The sequence below is a fragment of the Chiloscyllium plagiosum genome, unplaced genomic scaffold (genome assembly GCF_037043375.1).
Source record: "Chiloscyllium plagiosum isolate Xiang-an unplaced genomic scaffold, Cpla_swu_hap1 HiC_scaffold_20, whole genome shotgun sequence".
Classification (NCBI taxonomy): domain Eukaryota; kingdom Metazoa; phylum Chordata; class Chondrichthyes; order Orectolobiformes; family Hemiscylliidae; genus Chiloscyllium; species Chiloscyllium plagiosum.
The window spans coordinates 6,256,608-6,280,594 of record NW_028270158.1 but is presented as its reverse complement, the minus strand read 5'-3'; the positions used below and the strand labels follow the sequence as shown (position 1 = coordinate 6,280,594).

At 40.5% G+C, this 23,987-nt stretch overlaps 1 protein-coding gene across 2 annotated transcripts in view; it reads right to left on the bottom strand.

The window, feature by feature from the left end:
* Positions 1-23,987, bottom strand: part of snx29 (sorting nexin 29) — a 502,976-nt gene that overhangs the window by 188,317 nt on the left and 290,672 nt on the right. For both annotated transcript variants that reach the window (XM_087997616.1, XM_087997617.1), the window contains exon 16: positions 5,178-5,294. In XM_087997616.1, the coding sequence (XP_087853742.1) occupies positions 5,178-5,294 (117 nt within the window). The remainder of the gene's footprint in view (positions 1-5,177; positions 5,295-23,987) is intronic.

Here is a 23,987-nt window from a genome sequence, read left to right as displayed (position 1 = left end):
CCCGGTTCCCTCATCCAAATCATTAATATATAATGCGAACAGTTGTGGCCCCAGCACCGAACCCTGCGGGACACCGCTCGTCACCGGCTGCCATTCTGAAAAAGAACCTTTTATCCCAACTCTCTGCCTTCTGTTAGACAGCCAATCCTCAATCCATCCCAGCAGCTCACCTCGAACACCATGGGCCCTCACCTTGCTCAGCAGCCTCCCGTGTGGCACCTTATCAAAGGCCTTTTGAAAGTCTGATAGACCACATCCACTGGGTTTCCCCGGTCTAACCTACTTGTTACCTCTTCAAAAAATTCCAACAGGTTTGTCAGGCATGACCTCCCTTTACTAAATCCATGTTGACTTGTTCTAATCAGACTCTGCTCTTCCAAGAATTTAGAAACCTCATCCTTAATGATGGATTCTAGAATTTTACCAACAACCGAGGTTAAGCTGATTGGCCTATAATTTTCCATCTTTTGCCTTGATCCTTTCTTGAACAAGGGGGTTACAACAGCCATCTTCCAATCATCCGGGACCTTTCCTGACTCCAGTGACTCTTGAAAGATCTCAACCAATGCCTCTGCTATTTCCTCAGCCACCTCTCTCAGAACTCTAGGGTGTATCCCATCGGGGCCAGGAGATTTATCAAATTTAAGATTTTTTAACTTTTCTAGCACTATCTCTTTCGTAATGGCAACCATACTCAACTCAGCCCCGTGACACCCTTTAATTTTTGGGATATTGCTCATGTCTTCCACTGTGAAAACTGACGCAAAGTACTTGTTAAGTTCTCCTGCTATTTCCTTATCTCCCATCACTAGGCTTCCTGCATCAGTTTGAAGTGGCCCAATGTCTACTTTTGCCTGTCGTTTGACACATCTTCTTGCTGATTTAATTCCAATATTCAGGTAACCTTCCACATCCAAAGTAGAATAAATTTACAAGCGAAAAAAACATGCTGTTAGGCTTTGAAAAAAGATCACATTAGACTATAATACTGTTAAAATGAAATCAGATAGATCGATGTCACAGATGAAGACATAGAGTCATAACCTTAGCTAAAGAAGAAAGGATGGCATAACGCATAATAAACAAAGTTGAAGCAGTCAGATGTCACCAACATAACATAAATAACTGGCAATCTTACATAATTCCAAACGTTTAATACCTGACAGACACTTCATAATGCAAACAGATTCACTGAAATCCCATGATGTTGCTGCAACTCTGAAAACCAATATAACAACAGTATCTTCTCAGAACCATTGCCAATAAATTATTTATCACATTCGTTTATCTGAAACATAAATATATTGCAACTTTTTGTAACTGTGAAGCTATAAAAAACAGGAGTCAGTTCCCAAACTGACTCCCCAACTCAGTGGAGTGAGTAATTATGTTCCAACTCTAACGCCGTAGTGGATGTAACTCCAGTGATATAGGATTTAACACCATCAGCATCTTGCCATACATGTAAGGTGAATAACATGCAGGATAGAGCAGCGCCATGTGGGGCAATTTTGCTGAAAACTGAAGAGACTATTCAATGTAACCCTTGTAATACCTCCAGAGCCATCAACTCCTCAGATACTGAAGCTGTGAAATGCAACAAGATCTGGACAATATTCAGGCTTGAGCTGACAAGTGCTAAATAACATGCGCGCCACACAAATGCCAGGCGATGACCATTACCAATAACAAACGATCTAAACATTGCGCTTGATATTCAATGGTGTCACCATCACTGAATTTCCCCACTATCAACATCCTTGGGGTTATCATTGACCAGAAACTCAACTGGACTCACCACATAAACACAATAGCTACAAAGAGCAAGTCAGAGGCTAGGAATGCTGCAGCAAATAACTCACCTCTGACTCCCCAAAACCTGTCCATCATCGACAAGGTACAAGTCAGGAGTGTGATGAAATGAGTGCAAGTGCCTGGATGAGTGCAGCCCCAACAACATTCAAAAAGCTTGACACCATCCAGGAAAAAGCAGCAGGCCTCATTGGCACCACATCCACAAGCATCCACTCCTTCCACCACCACCGTTCAGTAGCAACAGTGTGTACTATCTACAAACGCACTGCAGAAATTCACCAAATATCCTCAGAAAACACCTTCCAAACCCAAGACCACTTCCATCTAGAAGGACAAGGGCAGCAGATACATGGGAACACCACCACCTTCAAGTTCACCTCCAAGTCACTCATCATCCTGACCTGGAAATGTATCTCTGTTCCTTCAGTGTCACTGGGTCAAAATCCAGGAATTCCCTCTTTAATGGCATTGTGAGTCATCCCACAGCAGATGGACTGCAACAGTTCGAGAAGGCAACTCATCACCACTTTCTCAAGGATGGCAATAAATGCTGGCCAGCCAGCTGCGCCCACATCCCATAAATGAAATAAAAAATTAATGATCCTTCAACTAAGGGAACAGTTGCTTTCTATCCATCCTGTCCATGCCCCTCATAATTTTATACACCTCTATCATGCCCCATCTCAGCCTTATCTGCTCCAAAGAAAACAATCAAAGTTTTGCACAACTCTAACATAACCTCCCTACTCTGAAAGTCCACGCCATGATTTATAAAGGCAAGTGTCCTCTATGAGAAGTTGAGAATGTCGTGGTGGAAAAGCACAGCAGGTCAGGCAGCTTCCTTACTCTATTAACTTTCCAATGCCTTCAGGGATCTGTGGACAGTATCCCATGATCCCTCAATTCCTCTGAGCTTCCCAGTGTCCTGCCATTCACGGACATATCCTTGGCATGTGTCCTAGTGCTTGAAACACAAAAGGTTAGTATGGAGGTACAGCAAGCAACTAAGAAAGCTAATAGCATGTTATGATTTATTGGAAGGAGAATTAAATACACAACTGGAGAGGTTTTTCTTCAGTTATACAGTATTCTGGTGAGAATCGAACCAGAGTATTCTTCTCAGAATTGGTCACCTTATTTAAGGATGGATACACATGCATCAGAGGCAACTCAGAGAAGGCTTACCAGACTAATAAATGGAATGGGTGAGTTGTTCTTGGAGGAAAGGGCTGAACAGGCTCTGCTTGTTTCTGCTGGAGTTTGACATGTAAGCAGTGACTCAACGAAACATACAAGACCCTGAGGAATCCTCACAGGGTAAATGTATAAAGGGCAAATGTAGAGAGGATGTTTATGATTATGGGAGAATCTATATCTAAAGGTTACTCTTTGACAACAAGGGGTTGCCTTTTTAGCACAGGCATGAAGCAATTTTCTTTTCTAAGACAATGGCAAGAGTCTTTGGAACTCCATTCCTAAAAAGGCAGTGTAGGCAAACCCTTTGAAAATTTTAAAGCAGAGTTGGATAAGCAAGAAGGTGAAGATTACCAGGGACCATGGGAATATGTATTTGAGGTTACACTCAAATTAGCTACAATCTTATTAAATGATAGCCCAGACTTATGAAACTGGATGGTCTCCCCCCTGCCCCTTGTTTGTAAATTTGTATACAAATTTCATGTAGCTGGTAATGGATTCAATTATGTTGAAAATAGTTTTAATCAGAGTCATAGAGGTGTACAGTATGGAAAGAGACAAGAAACAAAGAAAATCTACAGCACAGAACAGACCCTTTGGCCCTCCAAGCCTGAGCCGATCCAAATCCACTGTCTAACCCTATCGCCCAATTCCTAAGCATTTGTATCCCTCTGCTCCCCACCTACTCACGCATCTGTCCAGATGCACCTTAAATGAATCTACCATGCCTGCCTCTACCCTTCAGTCCAACCCATCCATGCTGACCAGATATCCCAACCCAATCTAGTCCCACCTGCCAGCACCCAGCCCATATCCCTCTAAACCCTTCCTATTCCTGTACCCATCCAGATGCCTTTGAAATGTTGCAATTGTACTAGCCTCCACCATTTCCTCTGGCAGCTCATTCCATACATGCACAACACTCTGTGTGAAAAAGTTGCCCCTTAGGTCTCTTTTATATTTTTCCTCTCTCACTTTAAGCCTATGCCCTCTCGTTCTGGACTCCCCCATCCCAGGGAAAAGACTTTCTCTATTTATCCTATCCATGTCCCTCATTATTTTATAAACCTCTATAAGGTCACCTCTCAGCATCCAACACTCCAAGGAAAACAGCCCCAACCTGTTCAACCTCTCCCTATAGCTCAAATCCTACAACCCTGGCAACATCCTTGTAAATCTTTTCTGAACTCTTTCAAGTTTCACTACATCCTTCAGATAGAAAGAAGATAAGAACTGCTTGCAATATTCCAACAGTGGCCTAACCAACATCCTGTACAGCCACATCATGACCTCCCAACTCCTGTACTCAATACTCTGACCAATAAAGGAAAGCATACCAAACACCTTCTTCACTATCCTATCTACCTGCGACTCCACTTTCAAGGAGCTATGAACCTGCACGCCAAGGTCTCTTTGTTCAGCAACATTCCCCAGGACCTTGCCATTAAGTATAAGTCCTGCTAAGATTTGCCTTTCCAAAATGCAGCACCACACATTTATCTAAATTAAATTCCATCTGCCACTTCTTAGCCCATTGGTCCATCTGATCAAGATCATGTTGTATTCTGAGGTAACCTTCTTCGCTGTCCACTGCACCTCCAATTTTGGTGTCATCTGCAAACTTACTAACTATACCTCTTATGCTCTCATCTAAATAATTTATATAAATTATGAAAATTAGTGGACCCAGCACCAATCTTCTTGAATTAAATTTTACATGAATGCATTGGAATGTAAATTATTTTAATTTGTTTGTTTTAAAGCATATCTTGTAACTTGCCTTTATCTAATTATGCCTTCGCAGAACAACAAACTCGATTTGATTATAAAATCATTGCACACTCCATAGGAAAGCTCTTCATTCTCACTCCTCAAAAACCTCTTCTCCAAATGTTCCCAAGATTCGAAACGGTTACATTTTTAATCTATTTCTTTCCAAATGTTGTAAACAGCAAACAACAGATTTTTTTCTACCAGTTTTCAAATAGAACTTCTGAAATGTTCTGGCATTCTGTCCCTACTTTATTAGCTTCATAACTTTATCCAAATACATTTTTTTCTGTTGCTACGTCCATGTACTTTGTACACATACAATAATCATCCACTTGAAATGTACAGTTCACAATTATCCACTATCTCCAAACTGAGTATATAAAACTACTTACCGGCCCTCGTAAATCAATGAGTTCCTGCCTCATCTGTGAGATAAGGGCCTCCTTAGCCATCAGTAATCTGTGTAGTCTTTCATTGAATTCTATGAGTTCACCATGCATCTCTGCCACCTACAAACAAAGGATGCAGAAAATTAGAAATAAAATGCAGCCCACAGGGTTCAAACTCAATTATTTAGATTTCAAACACGCTGTGCCTAATAAAGAAGTCACCAAAATAAGGATTTTAAAGCAACTACAATTGCCAATTTAAAGTTCTACAAAAAAAATCTGAAATGTCCACCAAGTACTTCAGTTAAAACTGGAGAAGTTGTTCTTCTTGGGGAATAGTAAGTTGAAAGAAGACTTGATAGAAGTATTCAAAACTGAGAGGGTCTTAGGACAGAGTGTACAGGAAGAAACGGTTCCCTTTGGTACGAGGATTGGGAATCCCAGGGCACAGTTGAAAGGTAATTGGAAACAAGAAGAAAAGCTTATTTTACGCAGCCAGTTATTAAGGTCTGTGAAGTCTGAGTTTGTCTTGGAGCCAGGGCAGGTTCGATTGAAGAATTCAACAGAGAATTGGATCATTATCTGAGAAAAAACTGTGCAGGGCTACCAAGAAAGTGACACTGGCTGAATTTCTCCTGCAGAGGGCTAGCATGGAAACAACGATCTGAATAGCCTCCTTCTGTGCTGCAACCATTCTATGAAGTATATGTGAAGATGCAGGGGAACATCATTTCAGTTAAAATCCATGCCATTCACCATAAAGTAAAGTGCTTCATGATACTCATGATGCATTCCACAAAAAAGCCAGTACTTTGAGCAATGCAATGAGTTCAATAGCTGACTCAATTGGCAGATGGGTATCTTTTAGAAACTCATTATATTTTACATTCTTGTGTTATGCATATTGTAACATATTAACAAACATTCCTCATTATGGCCCTCACATCAGTTTGACTATGATATTACCTTAAAGTACGTGAATAGTGTTTTAATATTTTATAGCATGGTTTCCAGCTACACCACTAAATCTTCTACTGTTCATTGACGCCATGGTCTTACACCCACTGCTAGAAAGACAGAGTCCACTGATCTCCATCACAAACTATGTTCCCTCATTACTAACGTAATATCTCTCCCACATAACTGTCAGATGTTGAGCCAGACTGCTCACAATCATGATGTCATATCTGACTCTGTTCTTCATATTATTCATATTCACATGATCACTAGAGACAAAGTTATACAGCATGGACACAGACCCTTTGGTCCAACTCATCCCTGCCACTTAGACATCCCAATCTGACCTAGTCCCATTTGCCAACTTTTGGCCTATATTCCTCTAAACCTTGCGTATTCATATACCCACCCCGATGACTTTTAAATGCTGGAACTGAACCCACCTCCACCACTTCCTCTGGCAGCTTGTTCCATACATGCACTACCCTCTATGTGAAAAAGTTACCCCTCAGGAAAGATTTTAAATCTTTCCCTTCCCACCTTAAACCTATATTCCCTCTAGTTTTGGACTCCCCACTCTAAGAAAAAGACCTTGACTACACATGTTATCCATGCCCCTCATGATTTTATAAACCTCTATAAAGTCACCCCTCAGGCTTTGGTGATCCAGTTAAAAAGCCCGAGCCTATTCAGTCTCTCCCTTTAAGTTAAACTCTCCAGTCCTGGAAACACCATTGTAAATCTCTTCTGTACCCCCTCAAATTTAACAACATCACTCCTATTGAAGGGCAAGTAGAATAATATACGCATTCTAAAAGTGGCCTCACCAATGTCTTGTACAGCTGCAACAGATCAAAGACAAAGCAATAAATTGTTTTAAGAGTCTAAGGTTAAAAGAACCTTATATGAAGAGTCTCCTCATTCCTCTAAACAGTAAAGCATTTCACATTTCTCACTGACATTGATACCATTGGCTACTCACAGAATCACAGGAATGATTACATTTGACCCATCATCTCTCTGCTGGCTCTCCTCCAATAATTTTGTCCAACTATCACAACTATGATGAATACATTTTAAGTACAGTTCTAATTTAGTATCATTTTTCAAATGTTCCAACTATTTAAGAATAATATACAATTTACAAAAAAAAATCATGGAGGCTTGTTTGCAAAAATCCAAGCCACAGTCCCAAATAGTTGGTCAGTGCTTTCCAGTGGAATTTCGATTATCTACCAGTCTTTACTTTCTTCCATGTGAAAGCTCCTCTTCATTTTGATGGATTTTTGAGATTCTATCCTTTATAACTGGATCAATAAGTAAAACACTAATCTTCTAAATAAAGATGATTCATTCTCTCCCAATTTTCTGAGATAACATAGTGCAATACTAATCGGTCAGAATTTACTGAAGTAATGATAAGGCTAATGGTGCTCCCTAGGATTAATGGATAAATAGTGTACCAACTTCAGGCACGGAACAAATGTACTGTTAAATATGAATATCCAAAAGTTACTGTCCAAGTTAGATTTGCAAAAGTGGCATTTTGCAATCTGCCTCAGTCTTGCACTGAACATTATGAATTTACTATATTGCACAATAGATACAAAATAAACTTGTTGCATATATTTAAATATAATATTACCACAATATGATTTTATATTCATACATATTCATGGGATGTGGACATGTTGGTTGGGCATTTATTGCCTATCCAAGGGCAGATAAGAGTCAACCACATTTGAGTAAGGACATTTTATTTTCCTAAAAGGGCTTCAATGGAGAGATACATTTTTATGACAATTAACAATGGTTACATGGTCACCATTAATCTAACATTTTAATTCCCGTTGGGGATAGATCATAAATGCTAGCCCAGCCAATGATTATTTCATTATATTAATCTCATTAATGAAAAATAAAACAAATTATTGTTGCAATAGCATGTCACCAGTACTTTGAAAATGTACATGGACCAAACTGATGCAGAAAATATGCACAAAATATTGCAACATCTTGAAGAGGAGCTCCACTATTGAGATGTTAAGAGAGCATTACATTGAGGGTACAATCTTAAAACTCTGACTTCAGGATAAAAATCAGATACCGAATGACCATAATGCAGGTTTAGAGTCACAGAGATGTACAGCACGGAAACAGATCCTTCGATCCCTCAACCAGATATCCTAAATTAGTCAAGTCCTGTTTGCCGGCACTTGGTCCATAGCCCTTTCAACCCTTCCTATTCATATACCCATTATTCTGGTTAAGTGTTTTATCACGTCACAATCAATATACAGTATAAATTGATTTAACATAGTGGTCACTGCATTTGTAGTAGTTCACTGTTTCTGAATGTGCTATGTAAGGGGTTTCGGCAGACTGAATATGTGGAATTGGTGGATAGATGCATTAAAAACCACAACATGCTATTGTCTTTGGGACAGAACAATTATTGTCATTTACCAGCAACACCCAGAAGAGCCGACAAAAAGATCTTCCAGTCTTAAATCTTGACTGCCTCCAAGAAATCATGTCAGCAGTCAATGGCACACAAACCACATAAAAGCAATTGGCAAAGAAGTGTTTGAATAAGGAAAACTCTAGGGCCTCATTTACTTTTAAATGACACATCAATTTCACTTTAGAATTCAAAATCTTTGAGTAAAAACTGCTAGTTATATTGGAGATGAATTCCAGAGCCAACAGTCTGCAATATCACAGCTGATGCTGTCCAGACCAGTATTGAGGCCCATATGTATGTGCTAATGAAGGGACTGCTGTTCAGTAAAATCCACTTTGACTGTCAGAATTTTAATTGATTGAATCTCCCACCGTAAGGTCCTGTAGAAACACGGTTGTATATTAGAGTCATAGAGATGGACAGCATGGAAACAGACCCTTCGGTCCAACCCCGTGAAAGAATTTATTTTCTTTGAGAAGTATGGGTCATACATCTCCAGACTATTTTGGAGTAGACATGGTATTTTCAAACCTTGGCAGGACCTTGTGCCTCTCCAGTGACAGATTTTCTAGTAGCTGCAGCATTCAGTCAGGGCAGAGAATGGCAGAATTTTCATGATCCACCTACCTGTAACTTGATTAGATCAACCCATGATACCCATCCACACTCATCTATGGCTCCTTATAACTTGCATGTCTCCTTACAGCCTCTCTGCCTACATTGCCACGCTGACATATTCATAACCTCAATCTAATCCTTTAATTACCTCTTTGAACTTGTCAATCAAACTGTGAACTTAGGATTCCTTCATGAAATATGAAGTTGATGAGACATCTCAATGACACAGATAAGCTTAAAAGTACACTGGATATTTATCATGAGAAGGACCGTGGGTGACCTTCACATATTGCTGTCTAATGAGCTCTTAACTGGCCAATTAACGCTGATTGTTGCAGGCTGACCCTTTCTGCAAAGTTTGGTGATATTTTTAGGCAAGTATGTAAGTAGATACAACACTAGCTTCCTGTGGACTCTTCCCTTCTCAAAGCTCACTTCCTTGACAAAGTGAATTACATGAACCTTATCTCAAGGTAGGAAGGCAAACTAGCTCAACTTTATTCGATCTTGAAATTAAATAGACAAGTTGATGTGTAACAGCTGCAGAAATTAACACTCCTAACATCTCCAGTGAGTTGAAATGTAAGGCCTAGATTTTCGCTGAGATTCAGAGGACTTTTAAAAATGGCAGAGGGAACTGGATTCAGAGCACTCACCCCACATTAACAGATCCCACCTTTGCTGGTAAAGGAAAGGGGTGAGGTTCAGTCCTGAGCTCAAACATACCCCATTTCTTCTGTAGCAAGAACCTTAAAACTGTTTGCAAGTCATGAATTATTTAAGCAGAGCTAAATGCACTTGAAGAATGGATAAGATCTGTAAAACTGACAAGTAATGATGCTATATAAATTTCCAGTCCTTTTAAACTTGCCTGTGTCATTGAGTTGCCTCATCAACTTATTATTTCAAGAGGGAATCTTAAATTCACAATTTACTGACAGCTCAAAGAGATCACTAAAGGATTAGATTACATGAGGTTATGAATATGTCAGCATGCCAATGTAGGCACAGGGGCTATAAGGGGTCATGCAAGTTACAAGAAGCCGTAGACAGGTGCAGATGGGTATCATGGGTTGACATTAAGTTGGCATTAGGGCACTGAAGTGACATGGGACATGGGTGGTGGGGTGAGGGCATATATGGAGTGAGGGCCTAAAATTGAACAAAACAACTAAAACAAACGCCGAGGCCTCCTCCAATCTGCATTCAGGGGTGAAGCTTAACTCTATCCTGCAACAGCTCCCTCAGAATGGAAATCCCACCATTCACAGAATACAGAACATAGAAAAGTACAGCACAGAAAAGGCCCTTTGGCCCACCATGTTGTGCGGAGGATTAATCCTAATGTAAAATAAAATAATTTAACCTACGCACCTCTCAATTCCCTGCTATCAATGTGCATGTCCAGCAGTAGCTTACATGTCCCTAATGTCTCTGCTTCCACCACCACAGCTGGCAACGCATTCCATGCATTCACAACTCTCTGCATAAAGAACCTTCCTCTGACGTCCCCTTTCTCCTAATATCTTAAAACTATGACCCCTCGTGCCAGTCAATCATGCCCTGGGGAAAAGTCTCTGGCTATTGACTCTTTCCTTGCCTCTCATTATCTTGTACACCTCTAAACTGCTGGAGTGAGAACAGCAATCGCTCCATCCCTGGATGGTCTCAAACCATCAACCTTTCGATTAACAGCGAACACCCTGACCAATTGCACCACAGACACAGACACTCATTCAGAGGAGTTTCTCCTGAGGCAGCTGTGGCAAGTTGGGAATATTCCCAACTCACACTGTCTGCCTTGGAAGCAAAACCATGGCCAAACAATCTAACTACCATCAGTGCAGCTGCTCAAAAGGTTGTTTACATGTGTGACCATCATATAGCTTCTTCCCTGTAAAACAACTTTCCCCACACTTTGAGCAACCAAGCCCAGCATGGACTGATGTCAGCAGAGTTCAAAGCAGGTCAGAAGAGCACCCATTCTCCATCCCACCTCCATTCCTCCATTTTAGCCTAAATTAAAGACATAGTCCCAAAACGTACATGTACAACTGCATAGTTTAAAAAATGATTCCAAAACCCTTTCCATTCCACATTCTTACAAAATGTTACATTTGTAACTGTATATTCAGATCAATTATTTTTGATGGCTTCTCTACTCAGTTTGCCTCAAGGTTAGAAATAACAAGTGGTCTACTTTCAAATTTGTCTGCTGCTCTGTAGTCATATAGTGGAAGATACTTAGATTGCTGTCACCAGTTGTCTGAGTCGAATGGCTGAGCAGCCAAATATATTAAAAGTTTATTCAAACTCGGAGACAGTTGTGATAGAACATGGTGACCTTATTGTACTAATAAACCACTGTAATCCATTGGGTCTTAAATATTATTCCAGGCAATCGAGGAAATTGAGTTGGGGAAAACAATTACCCTAACCATTCCTGAGGAGAAAACAAAAATAACATTGTTGCTGTCCTCTCATTTCAACTAATTACATGGTTTATGTTTGAAAAATGTGCCATTTTCCAAGTGTAATTAAATACTACCTGCTTCATATTAATGTCACATCTCCATAACTCAGAAATACTATTGCAATCATGTTGATTCAGAAATTTAGAAATCTGAAGTGCAAAGGGACTTGGGAATTCTAGCTCAGGTTTCTCTTTAGGTAAACTTGCAGGTTGAGTCAGTGGTTAGGAAGACAAATACAATGTTGGCATTCATCTCAAGAAGACTAGAATATAAAAGAACAAATGCACTTCTGAGGCTTTATAAGGCTCTAGTCAGACCACATTTAGAATACTGTGAGCAATTTTGGGCCCATACTTCAGGAAGGATGCACTGGCCCTGGAGTGGGTCCAGAGGAGGTTCACAGAATGATCCCAGGAATGAAAGATGCAACATATGTGGAAAGTTTGAGGACTCTGGGACTATACTCGATGGAGTTTAGAAGGATGAGGGAGGATTTTGTTGAAACTTACAGAATGCTGAATGGCCTAGACCGAGTGGACATTGGGAAGATGTTTCCATTGGTAGAAGAGACTAGGACTCAAGGGCACAGCCTTAGAATAAAGGGAAGACATTTTAGAATGGAGATATGGAGAAACCTCTTCAGTCAGAGAGTGGTGAATCTGTGGAATTCATTAGCACAGAAGGCTATGGAGGCCAGGTCATTCAGTATATTTAAGAAATATAGATAGGCTCTTGTTTGTCAAGGAGATCAAAGGTTACAGGGATAAAGCAGAAGAATGGGATTAAGAAACTTATCAGCTAAGATTGGATGACAGAGCAGAATAGATGGACAGGATGGCCTAATTTCTGCTCTTATGACTTATGGAAATACAGCTCAGAAGTATCCAGAGCAACGATATAAAATAAAGGGTACAGTTCCAAAGGAAGTTCGAGAGCAGGAAGAACTGGGGACATATGCAAATGAAACATAGAGAGTAGCAGGACAGATTATTAGCATGGTTAATAAAGAAAATGGAATGCCAGGCTTATCAACAGAGGGGTAGAGTGCAAAAGCAATGAGGTTATATTAAACGTTATCATTATCTGAGAAGTGGGGGTGCCAGTGTTGGACTGGAGTGGACAAAGTTAAAAATCACACAACACCAGGTTATAGTTCAACCTGTTGAACTATAACTTGATGTTGTGTGATTTTTAATATTATCTGAGAAGGAAATGTTTGCAGGGCTAATTGGAAAAGGCAGGGAATGGCTGTTGTGAATCACTCCTCCAAGGTGCCAGCAGGCTGAATGGCCTCCACCAATGCTATAACCATTCTGTGATTCTATATAGCCAAACAATTGAGAGCAAATCAAGGGTGTTGTTACTTAAATAGTGCAGTGGGCATCATGCTCAGTTCTGGTCAATCAGAATTCAATTCATATGAAAAGTCGCCTGTTCAGTTTCCTGGCCATAGCATCAGTATTGGGTTATGTGGGATTATATGGGGTTGCAATTCTCTGACTAAAATCTCAATTTTCATGGGCATTCATCTATTAAAGTGATGTAGAGATGGTACACAACACTGACTATGTCCCTAACCCCATGTATTTTGCTCAAGTCCCCACTTTCTAGAGGCTATATATCTGCAAGACCATAGAGAGAATAACAGCTGTTTCCATTGCTCCATATACAAGCATACAAGTTACTCTGCCATTTAAAAAAAATTACAATTGCATTTCCATAGAAATCCACAGAATCCGTATAAGGTGGAAACAGGCCATTCAGCCAACAAGTCTACACTGATGATCTGAACAGCATCCCACCAACAGACCCAACCCCTCCAACAACCCTGCATATCCCGTAGCTAACGCACGTGACCTGCATACTATGGGTAATTTGGCATGGCCAATCCATCTAACTAGCACATTTTTGGACTGTCAGAGGAAACCGGAGCACCTGGCAGAAACCCACACAGACACGGCGAGATTGTGCAAACCACACAGACCAAGGCGAGAATTGAACCCAGGTCCCTGGCACTGTATGGTATCAGTGCTAACCACTGAGCCACCATGACACCATTACTTCCCATTCCAACCTATCCCTGACAACCTTCCACCATTTTTGATTACACAAACACGCATGATACACCAGTGATAGTGCAACACACCTCAAAGTCATCTACAAGGAAAAGACAAATAGTTAAATGCCTTACAAGACCTAAAGAGACCACAGAACTGTCATGCAAAGTGCTACGTTTGTGTCAAGAGTCAGGTAATAGAGAGGTTTGATGCAAGTGCAAAGAACAAAGAAAATTACAGCACAGGAGCAGGCCCTTCAGCCCTCCAGGTCTGCACCGATCCAGATCCTCTATTTAAACTTGTCGCCTATCTTCTAAGAATCTGTACCCCTCTGCTCTCCGCCCATTCATGTATCTGTCTAGACACATCTTAAATGACGCTATTGTGCCCACCTCCACCACCTTTGCTTGCAACGTATTCCAGGCACCCACTGCCCTCTGCATAAAGAACTTTCCACACAAATGCCCTTAGGCATTTTCCCTCTCATCTTGAACTCGTGATCCCTAGTAATTGAGTCCCCCACTCTGGGAAAAAGCTTCTTGCTATTTACCCTGTCTATACCTCTCATGATTTTGTAGACCCTAGTGTCCTCCATACCAGGCAACATCCTGGTGAACCTCCTCTGCACCCTCTCCAAGCATCGACACCCTTTTGGTAATGTCACTGACCAGAACTGTACTTCAATATTTATTCCAAATGTGACCAAACCAAAGTCCTATAGAACTGTAATATGGCCTGGCAACTCTTGTATTTAATACCCGGTCCAATGAAGGAAAACATGTCGTATGCCTTCTTGACCACTCTATCAACGTGCGTAGCCACCTTCAGGGTACAATGGACCCAAACACCCAGACCTCTCTGTACATCAATTTTCACAGGGCTTTTCCATTTACTGTATAGTTCCCTCTTGAATTGGCTCTTCCAAAATACAGCACTTTGCATTTGTACAGATTGAACTCCATCTGCCATTTCTCTGTCCAACTCTCTAATCGACCTATATTCTGCTGCATTCTCCAACAGTCCTCTTCACTACCTGCTAGTCCACCAATCGAGTGGCTCCACTCTTTCAAAATGACTTTTAATGTTTGTGTTGTCTCTACTTGAGGTCACTTCAGCAATAGTAGCTAATTTGAGGTAGCCTGCGGTCTCCTTTGCCGGCTTGCCTCAGTTGACTGCGTTGGATATGCTTTGGTGGTCCATGGCCTAGAGCGGTCAAGCCTGCAGGGGGTCTCCAGCAAAGGTGTAGTTGCAACCAGTTTGGTATGATCCAATGGAGATGTTAATGTCCCTGGTGGAGGGGAGGTGGTGGTGCAGCATAGCATTTCTGGAGTATCCTGAGATAACAATCCCTGGATTCTTGTCTGTTACTCCTCATTCCTGTCAAAGTTAAAAATTACACAACACCAGGTTATAGTCCAACAGTTTTATTTAGGAGTACAAGCTTTCGGAGTCTTGCTCCTTCATCAGGTATAACCTGGTGCTGTGTGATTTTTAACTTTGTCTACCCCAGTCCAAGACCAGCACCTCTACCTCATCCCTATCAGCATTTAATCTCACCCTTTGAGGAGACAAAGCAGCTGGGGGCAGGTTGAGATCTCTCAAACTCCACTCTCACCCAGATGATGAAGGAATGGAGTGAATGGTTCCTGTGTATATCCAGCAGATACTGCATGTCCTGCTGCACTTGACTGTCCATGTCCAGCTGCCACTTGGTGCATGAAAGATGTAATACACTTGTATGCCAGAACCACACAACCTGGGTAGTCTCCTCTCCCCTTCACTCCAATCTACAAATGATCTTTGGCACCTCTTCCAGATGCTCCCCTCCTTATCTATGCATCTCCATCTGCTCAATAACCAGAGGCTCATCATCTAAACTCGGCTAAGCAATGGCCTATTCCCCAGCAGTCTTCAGGATGTTCAATGCTTTGACTGTTTCTTTGGCCTCTGGGTGTGAACCCATGCCTGTGTTGTGCTCACTAGAATGTGAGCCCAAACCCATTCCAGTCAAGGCTACCCACCAAAGTGAATGCCTCTGAGCTGAGGAAGGTGGGAGCAATGCCTAAATGTGGCATCCTTGGAGGTTCATGACTGTTCTTCCTCAGAGATTTGGTTCGAGGAGTTAATAGGGATGGACCTGGGGGGCTAGGGTTCTTCTTCCTTTTGTCCTGGCTTAGATTGGAATCCAGAGGCAATAGGGAAAAAACAAAAATGTGCCAGAGTCATGAGCTGCTAACCTTATCCAAGGTTTCGTTTAGTCATTGGTGCTTGATGTGCAACTGGAGGCTCTCTCACTAAATGGCTGGAGTTATCCAATGTCCTTTGTAGCAAAGCCAAGTACCCCTTGCTCTCTGGCCAGCTCAGTACCTGCTCCTTAAAATCAGTCAAAGCCTTGTGTCAAACATTCCCCTCTGTCTGGTGACTTTCATACATATTGTGCATGTTCTTCTCCTGCAGAAGAGAAGCATTCAGCATACATAAGCACTAGCCCTCCATTGATAGATAAAGTTAGACATTTCAATTCCCAGAGCCGTAATTGTCTGAGTGCATTACTAGTAAGAAGAATTTGGTCTGGGGAAGCTGAGCATTAAAGGATTCTGAACGAACAGTGGTTCAGTATCATCAAAGAGTTGCAGCTAATGTAAACCTATGAAGTAATGTATGATATGTGCATTTGAGGTACCGGTGAAATATTCATCCTAAAGTCATCTTTTGTCCTTATCCCACGCTCACTTTTAGTGAAAAGCTATCAGATGTCTACATTGCCCAATTTGTGAAGAAAGATCAATAAGCTGATGATATGTGAGCAACCAAGCGTTGTAACTCATTTTATATTTTAAGTGTGAGTTCTGGCAAGTAGTACTGTACTGATGGCTGTAATGATGTGACAGACATCGAATGCAGATGAATCATTTGATGGAGTTGCCTGGCACCAAATCTTGCGCGTGGCAGTCCTCTGCACTTTCTACCTTACAATGATAACTCTCATTCATAGGGGCATGAAACATTGAGTGGGTAGTGACTCATATCCTGGCAGAGCAGAGATTATTCATCCAGTTATAAACTGGAGTCAGGTTCTTTTCAACTGCCCATAGGTGCTGATCTCTGCAGCCTCCTTTGTCCAGAGTGCTTGTGGCAGTCAGGATTCAGGAGAGTCTCTTGGAAAGCACCACTTTTTGCATAATCTCTGACATCTCTAAGGTGGGTGCACAACATGAACGGGGGTTGAGTGACATTACTGGGTTGCAGAGAGTGAAACGTTATCCAAATAGACGCCCCCGGCTCCAGCTCATAAAACTTGCATTTAACCCATGCAAAATTATGCAATGACTGTGTATAAAGTAAGCCCATGAGGAAACCAACCAGTCCCTGAACTGGCTGGCCTCCAGACACCGTCTTAAAAAAACAAGTTACGAACTCACAGAAAGACACAATGCCTCAGTGGTTAGCACTGCTGCCTCTCATTGCCAGGGACCTGGGCTAAATTCAAACTTTGGATGGTTGTCTATGTGGAGTTTGCATATTCTCCCAGTGTCTGTATGGATTTCCACTTGGTGCTCCAATTTCCACCCACAATCCAAAAATGTGCAGATTAGGTGGACTGGCTATGCTAACTCATCTGTGATGTGCAGGAAAGGTGGATTAGCCATGGTAAATGCAGGATTACAGGGATAGGGTGGGGGTCTGGGTAGGAATGCTCTTCAGAGGGTCGGTGCAAACTCAATGGACTGAATGAACTGTAGGGATTTACAGTTCACTGACTGTAATATGTTTTAACTAGTCTTAAGCATGTAAGAGGCACAGAATAAATGCAAGTCTTCCTTTAGTTCTGAAGCGTCAATTGTTTGCATGGGGACTTGAACCCACAACCCTCTGACTCTGAACTGAGAGTGTCCCCGCTGAGCCATGACTGACACCTGGAATGTCAAATGTTATTTAAAACTGCAATTGTGCAAGTGTTTGCACAGTTCTCTATATTTTGAAAGCGAACTGTTGCCTGAATCTGTAAGAACTCAAGACTTGATATTTTTCTTTTAAGTAGTTCTTCATAAAGAAACCTCTTGAATACAAACAATAGAAACTTGACTGCTGTTGCATTCTAACGAATGAGTGAGAATAATTTGTTTTTTTTTTGCTCAAGTTCATAATGCAGTTATTCTCGAAAAGTGTCCCCACAGAGCAGAATGACCAACTGGGAGATTTCAGTTCATCAAATTGCTGCATTGAATAGTTCAGTTTCATAGTCTGCTATGCTGGTCACTGGAAAACATTGGAGGGCACCAGATATGATACAGTTTAATGTGTTGGTTATTTTTGGTTACAGGATAATAAAATGATGCTGTTATTAGTTCACAAGGATATTAATGAGTTTAAACAATGATGAGGAATGGATGCTTTTGATACACGCATAAAGTGTTATTTGCATGCTGTCAAGCTGGTTTGAAAATTTCATCTGTATTAGGACTCTGATTGCTAACTTGAATACTGTTTCTTTTCGTGCTGTGACATTCTGTACTTTTACACATTGTCTAGGTTTTGTGGTCAGCCATCAAATGTTGCCATTAGTCACTGACTGCACTGACAAATGTGAACTTAGTTTGTTAAGTGCAGCAAGAATTTTTGCAACAGTATGGTCCAACAACAAAACAAACTGTGGATCTTAGCAGAAAGGCACATTCCTCACAAAACCTTAATGACATTACAACCTGAACATGAATTTTCAGCTCAAAAGCAAGTGAATGTTTTGTTCTGATTCTGACTACTTCTAATTACTTCAAATATTGTTAAAAACTGTTTATTAAAGTACTCAGACAGAGGGCTAAAAGGAAGAGAGACTGACGCTCGTATTTTAGCGCCTGATTGGGAGCATAGTGTGTTCTGCTTGATGAGGGACAATGTGCTGCAGAGCTTCGGATTTTCATTGCTGCAGAGCCAGGTTCCTGGAAATTGTGGCAGCAGCCTTGAAAACAATGTGATGGCTGCCAAGCTGGGCATGTCTACATTGGCACACCATCATTCTGTTGAAGGAATTAGAAAAACACAAAAATCAGCCCCTACCCCAACACACATCACACCCCATGTCCCACCCATTCTGCCTCATGCTCTCCACTCACCACAAACACTCAAATCCTCCATGCTGACCTATACCCACCTACACACATCCCAAACCACTTTATAGTCCCTATGTCAATCAAAGGCCCTCTACCCGCCTCTGTGGCACCTCATGCCATCCATGTCAAACTGTGCCTCTTAATCCATGCCTCATGTCCTTTACAGTCACAACATCAACCTATCTACCTTTACACATACTACATAATGCCTCATGTCCTTTGTGTCAATTTATGCCCTTTTTGCCCGTTATAGCACCCATGTTAACTTACCAACCAATGTTCTCTCTACATCACTCTTTGCCCCTACACATACCAGTATAGCTTACTTAGCATCTATTATGTGCAGACTTCAGAACCAATGCTAATTAAATGAAATTCTTAAGTGTTTATTCTTAAATTCATTATTTCAAAAGAAACTCAATTGATAAAAACCCATTCACTACATTGTACATTCTTTAATCCAAGATTTACAATCAAATTGTGAACTGACAGGCACCCCACTGTGAAAGATGTGAATCTGGCAAGCTGCACTAGTCCTATCATTATAACTGACAGGTTTGTGTCAACAGCCATTGTGAAATTACAAGCATCGGTTTTAGTTAAACACTATGTAGAGTTACTTATGAACAGTTAAAGGCCGGGTGTTTTAAATGTCATAACAGCCAATTTTGACAATGTTGACAGCTCCCTCAGTTCCAATGACTTTTGCACACGTTCATGTCTACTTTCAAAGATCACATTACCTTATCCAAAAGAGTACTATACTTCACCAAAGGGTATCCTATCAATTCAAAGAACTCTGGCAGCTTTAGACATTCTCCAACAAATTTTGAAGTTCATACGTCCTGCCTGTGCATCCCTCTAGCAAACATCTGATCAGCGAGAGACATCTGTACATTAAACTGCCTCTGTGAACAATAAATATGCAAATTTAAATATGCCCTTATCTCTCAACTCCACCCCTTTCCTGGCACCCACAAGACAATAGAAGGTATTGTGTTCAAGAGTGGAACATCTGGATGCAGGTCTCTGCCTCTGTTTTCATAATGATGGATAGACCCCCTGTTTTGGTGAAAATTCAAGCAGAAAAGGAGGCATAGAAACCAAAGTGAGATACTGAGATAGATATAGCAAGGAAGAGAAGCTGGGGTTGAAGCCCTGCTAAACAAAGGAAAGTAACAACAAGAAATTAACAAACAGATATGAGGCCTGGAAACAGTGTGAAGGAACAGTGGATTGAAGACAGACAGAAGGAGTTGGACACAGCATGAGAGGAAGAGAGACTTAAACACTGAACACAGCCTGTCTGATTCAGGCGGTCCCCAGGTATAACAAGAGAGCTGGTAACATGATTATTTGTATACAAATGCTCAGGAGGCAGATGTACAAAATTCTATGATTGTATCCAGAATATTAAATTTGTTTTAAAGCCAGAGTGTCATCAGTTGGAACATGACCAGACTCCCCAATCTATCATCTGGTAATATGTCTGTGTTTTCAGCATGCATGTTGTTGTATTGCAGAAGCTCCTTTCAACGCAATTTAAAAAAAATTGAATATGAAACTTTAAAAAAGCCTGACAAATAGTGAGGTTTACACTGTAAATGATCTCACTGTTCACAATGACTTTACACATTTAGATATACCAGGGAGAGTTGTTTTCAATTAAACAGCTCGTTAATTTATACTGTGGAATCTCCTGAAAAGTTTCTGTACCTGCTAAATTCAGCTGCAAAAATAGTTGCACAAATCATTGTAACTTGTGGGCAATTAGTCCATGTTGGTGAATCTCTGCATATTTACAGACCGACCTGAGAGTCATCACCACACACTACCTCCCCCACTGAGGCTCACCAGCAACTTCAGGTCTTCACTTTTGCAGCCCTCAAAGTGGTGAACACTTCAGTGCTTGAGGTATCACAGATTTCAAGCCCATATGTTGTATGGAAAAATAAATAATCAGTTGCTGCAAATGGGAGAAAGGTTATTGTGAAGTTGAGTAATTTTAGAAATGAAATTTCATGAATTGCTCATATGAAAGCAGATTCTGACCAGACATTTTCTGGTTGTCACTTTTCAAATGTCTTGCACCTTGCCATTTCAAATAATTGAAATCAGAATCCATCTTCAGTGTTCTCAAGTCATTATTTTGACACAATCCTAGCTGTGAGGAATTCAGATTAATTCTGAGATCAAGTTGCCTGTGGAGTACATACCTGGCATCAGGCATTTCAGATGCATGATCATTCTTTGGGGTATGTTCAGTCATTTCACTGTTTGTCACACGGTTACTTCCCACTTGAGAAAATAAAAAAGTAAAAAGTATATCGAAATCTTTCAGAATCAGTAATGGTTTTGGAGAAGCTATTGAAAAGGGCTGCTAAAAACTTAGTGCACTGAGAGATGCACTTTCACAATATAAACAGTGCCTTGAATATGATAGCAAGTTGCAGATGATTTTTTCAGTCATGAAAAGATGATAATTTGTTCACATCTGCTGCTTTTGTGAACTATGATTCGTTCGCACATCAAAGACCTTCTCTATCTCACTTACAATACTTCGATGTTCTTTCACAATGTGATACGTTGATGAACAAGATGAAAAACAAAAAGTGGAGGATTTTTGTATGTAGCTGCATATTAGAGACCAACTGGTCCATGGTAGTGTATATATTTCAAATGAGCTGTCCCTTTACCAAACCATTTGATTTTATCCAGCCTTATTGGTGTGTCCTTCTGTATATTTTTCCTTCATAAATCTTCTAGCTTTTCCTTAGATGCTTTATTCACTTTAGTTGGCCCATGTTAATGCAACATCTCTCAGTAAAGAAATTTCTCCTGAATTTCATTAACATGCACTAGCTTCCCCCAAATACATCTTAATGTACAATTTATTTTTAAACAGCAGAATCAAGCCCTTGGTTTTGGATTTCCATACGAGTGGAAACATGGTATAATCACCTACATTTATTTATCCAGCAACCAAAAGAAGATCACTCTGCTGTTAAGAAACTGTGATGTGAACTTAAAAGGTATGTCTTAAGTTCAAAATGATTCTCCTATTTTTCATGAATATGGAAAGTTATGAATGTTCACATCAGCTTTCTGAATTTCTATGTTTGCACTCTTTTCCTTCTGTGCTGCTCTGGTCCTTCACTGCAGAAAGTGGTATCGTGTGTCAAGGATGATAGTCACTCGGATGCTTGCAATCTACCAACTATTGATGGGCATGCAGTAGAGGTTCTGGGGAAAACCCAGGTTACAATTACCTGTGTCCCATCCCTCCTTCCATCAGATCCCAGCTTCCCTTCAGTCTTATAATAATAAAGTGTGTACTTTTTAAAATGTATTTGTTTATAAGATAATAAAATGCTGGCTAATCAATTATGGCCATATCCTATATAAAAAAAAACAAATTGAATTGCAAGTTTTAGACTGTGGGAATTAATTTCACAGAGTTAGACAGTGATTACAAGATATGCTGCTATTACAAATATGAAGTTTAAGAGATTATGATGTTTGGGACTGCTCTTAATTTATGGTAAGATGGAGGGTAACGGACCTATTTTGAATTCAACACATAAGAAGCCTGTGTGTGGTTTGGTTGTCAAAGGTTGTCGGAGAAGAAAGAGGGGAAAGATTGTTTTACTGGGAAGAAGGTGCAAGACATTAGCATCTATAAAAAATGAACCAAGCAGCAATGGTAATGGTGGAAACACTGTTCATCTCTTTACCATAAAAATCCTGTTTTCACAAAAAAAACTTATTTATCAAAGAAACCCGGTTGATGGTCATTTTACTCTAAACGTAATACGCACAGAATAGATAATAATCCAAAAATTGCTACAGGAACTCAGCATGTCTGGCAACATCTGTGGAGAGAAAACAGTTAATGTTTCAAATCCAGTGACCCTTCTTCAAAGCTGGAAACTGGACTCAAAATGTTAATTCTTGCTTTCTCTCCAAGTTCCTCCAGCAATTTCTGTTTTGTTTCAGTCTTCCAGCACGTGCTGTTCATTTTGGTAAAACATTTAGATTAATATTGTGACCAGTGCAGCAGTGGGATTAGAGAGAGCCATGCACTCCTCAAGCCAGGGATGTAACATTAAATCCACATTTATACGTTTAGGCAACAATTTCATGCTACAGGATACTCACCCCCCCCTCCCTCACATCATGGTACTGCAGAACCAGACTGATCAATTATATGTGTATTTAAATAACAAGGAAAGTACAAACTTTAACATATTATTTTCAAATAATAATTTTTAATTCTGTAGAAACATTTCAAAACAATACTTTAAATGTGGATTGTTCAGTTGATCATTGTTAAAAATTTAAATATTTTAAGACCACCTTAAAATTTCCATTGAATTGCATCTATATTCAGTGTACATGTTTCCAGGAATTGTCATAGTTGTGATATTTTTTGATCTGGCAAAACAATGTGATCTTATACAAACAAAAAGAAAATGTGATCATAACCAGAATACTGGGGCATCATGGTGGCTCAGCGGTTGACAGTGCTGCCTCACAGTACCAAGGACCCCGATTCAATTCCAGCTTTGAATAACTGTATGGAGTTTGAATGTCCTCCCCATATTTGCATGGGTTTCCACTGGGTGCTCTGGTTTCCTCCCACTGTCCAAAGATGTGCAGGTTAGGTGGATTCGTCATGCTAAATCGCCCACAGTGATCAGGGATGTGCAGAATAGATGGATTAGCCAGGGTTACAGGGATAAGGTGGGACTAGGAGCCGAGGTCTGGGTGGGATGCTCTTTAGAAGGTCAGTACAGACTCAATGGATTGAATAGCCTCTTTTTGCAATTTGGGGATTCTATGATTCCAAACTAGAGTTCACATTGAGATATAGGTTGCACTAAAGAATACGTGGAAGGTTCTCATCGATGCTTTTACCACTTTTGGCAATGCTGTAGCTCAAAAGATGACAAATGATGTAAAATAACAAAGTAAGATTATCTGTTATTAAGTGATTTTTTTTGGATTGTGCCCATTCTACTAACTCCTTTCTACCTCAAAGATTTATGCTGTAATACATAGGACGAGGAAGGGTTTCACTACTGTTGGTTGCCCTCTATTAATCAGTTTGTACGTGAACTGCAGAGTAAGTA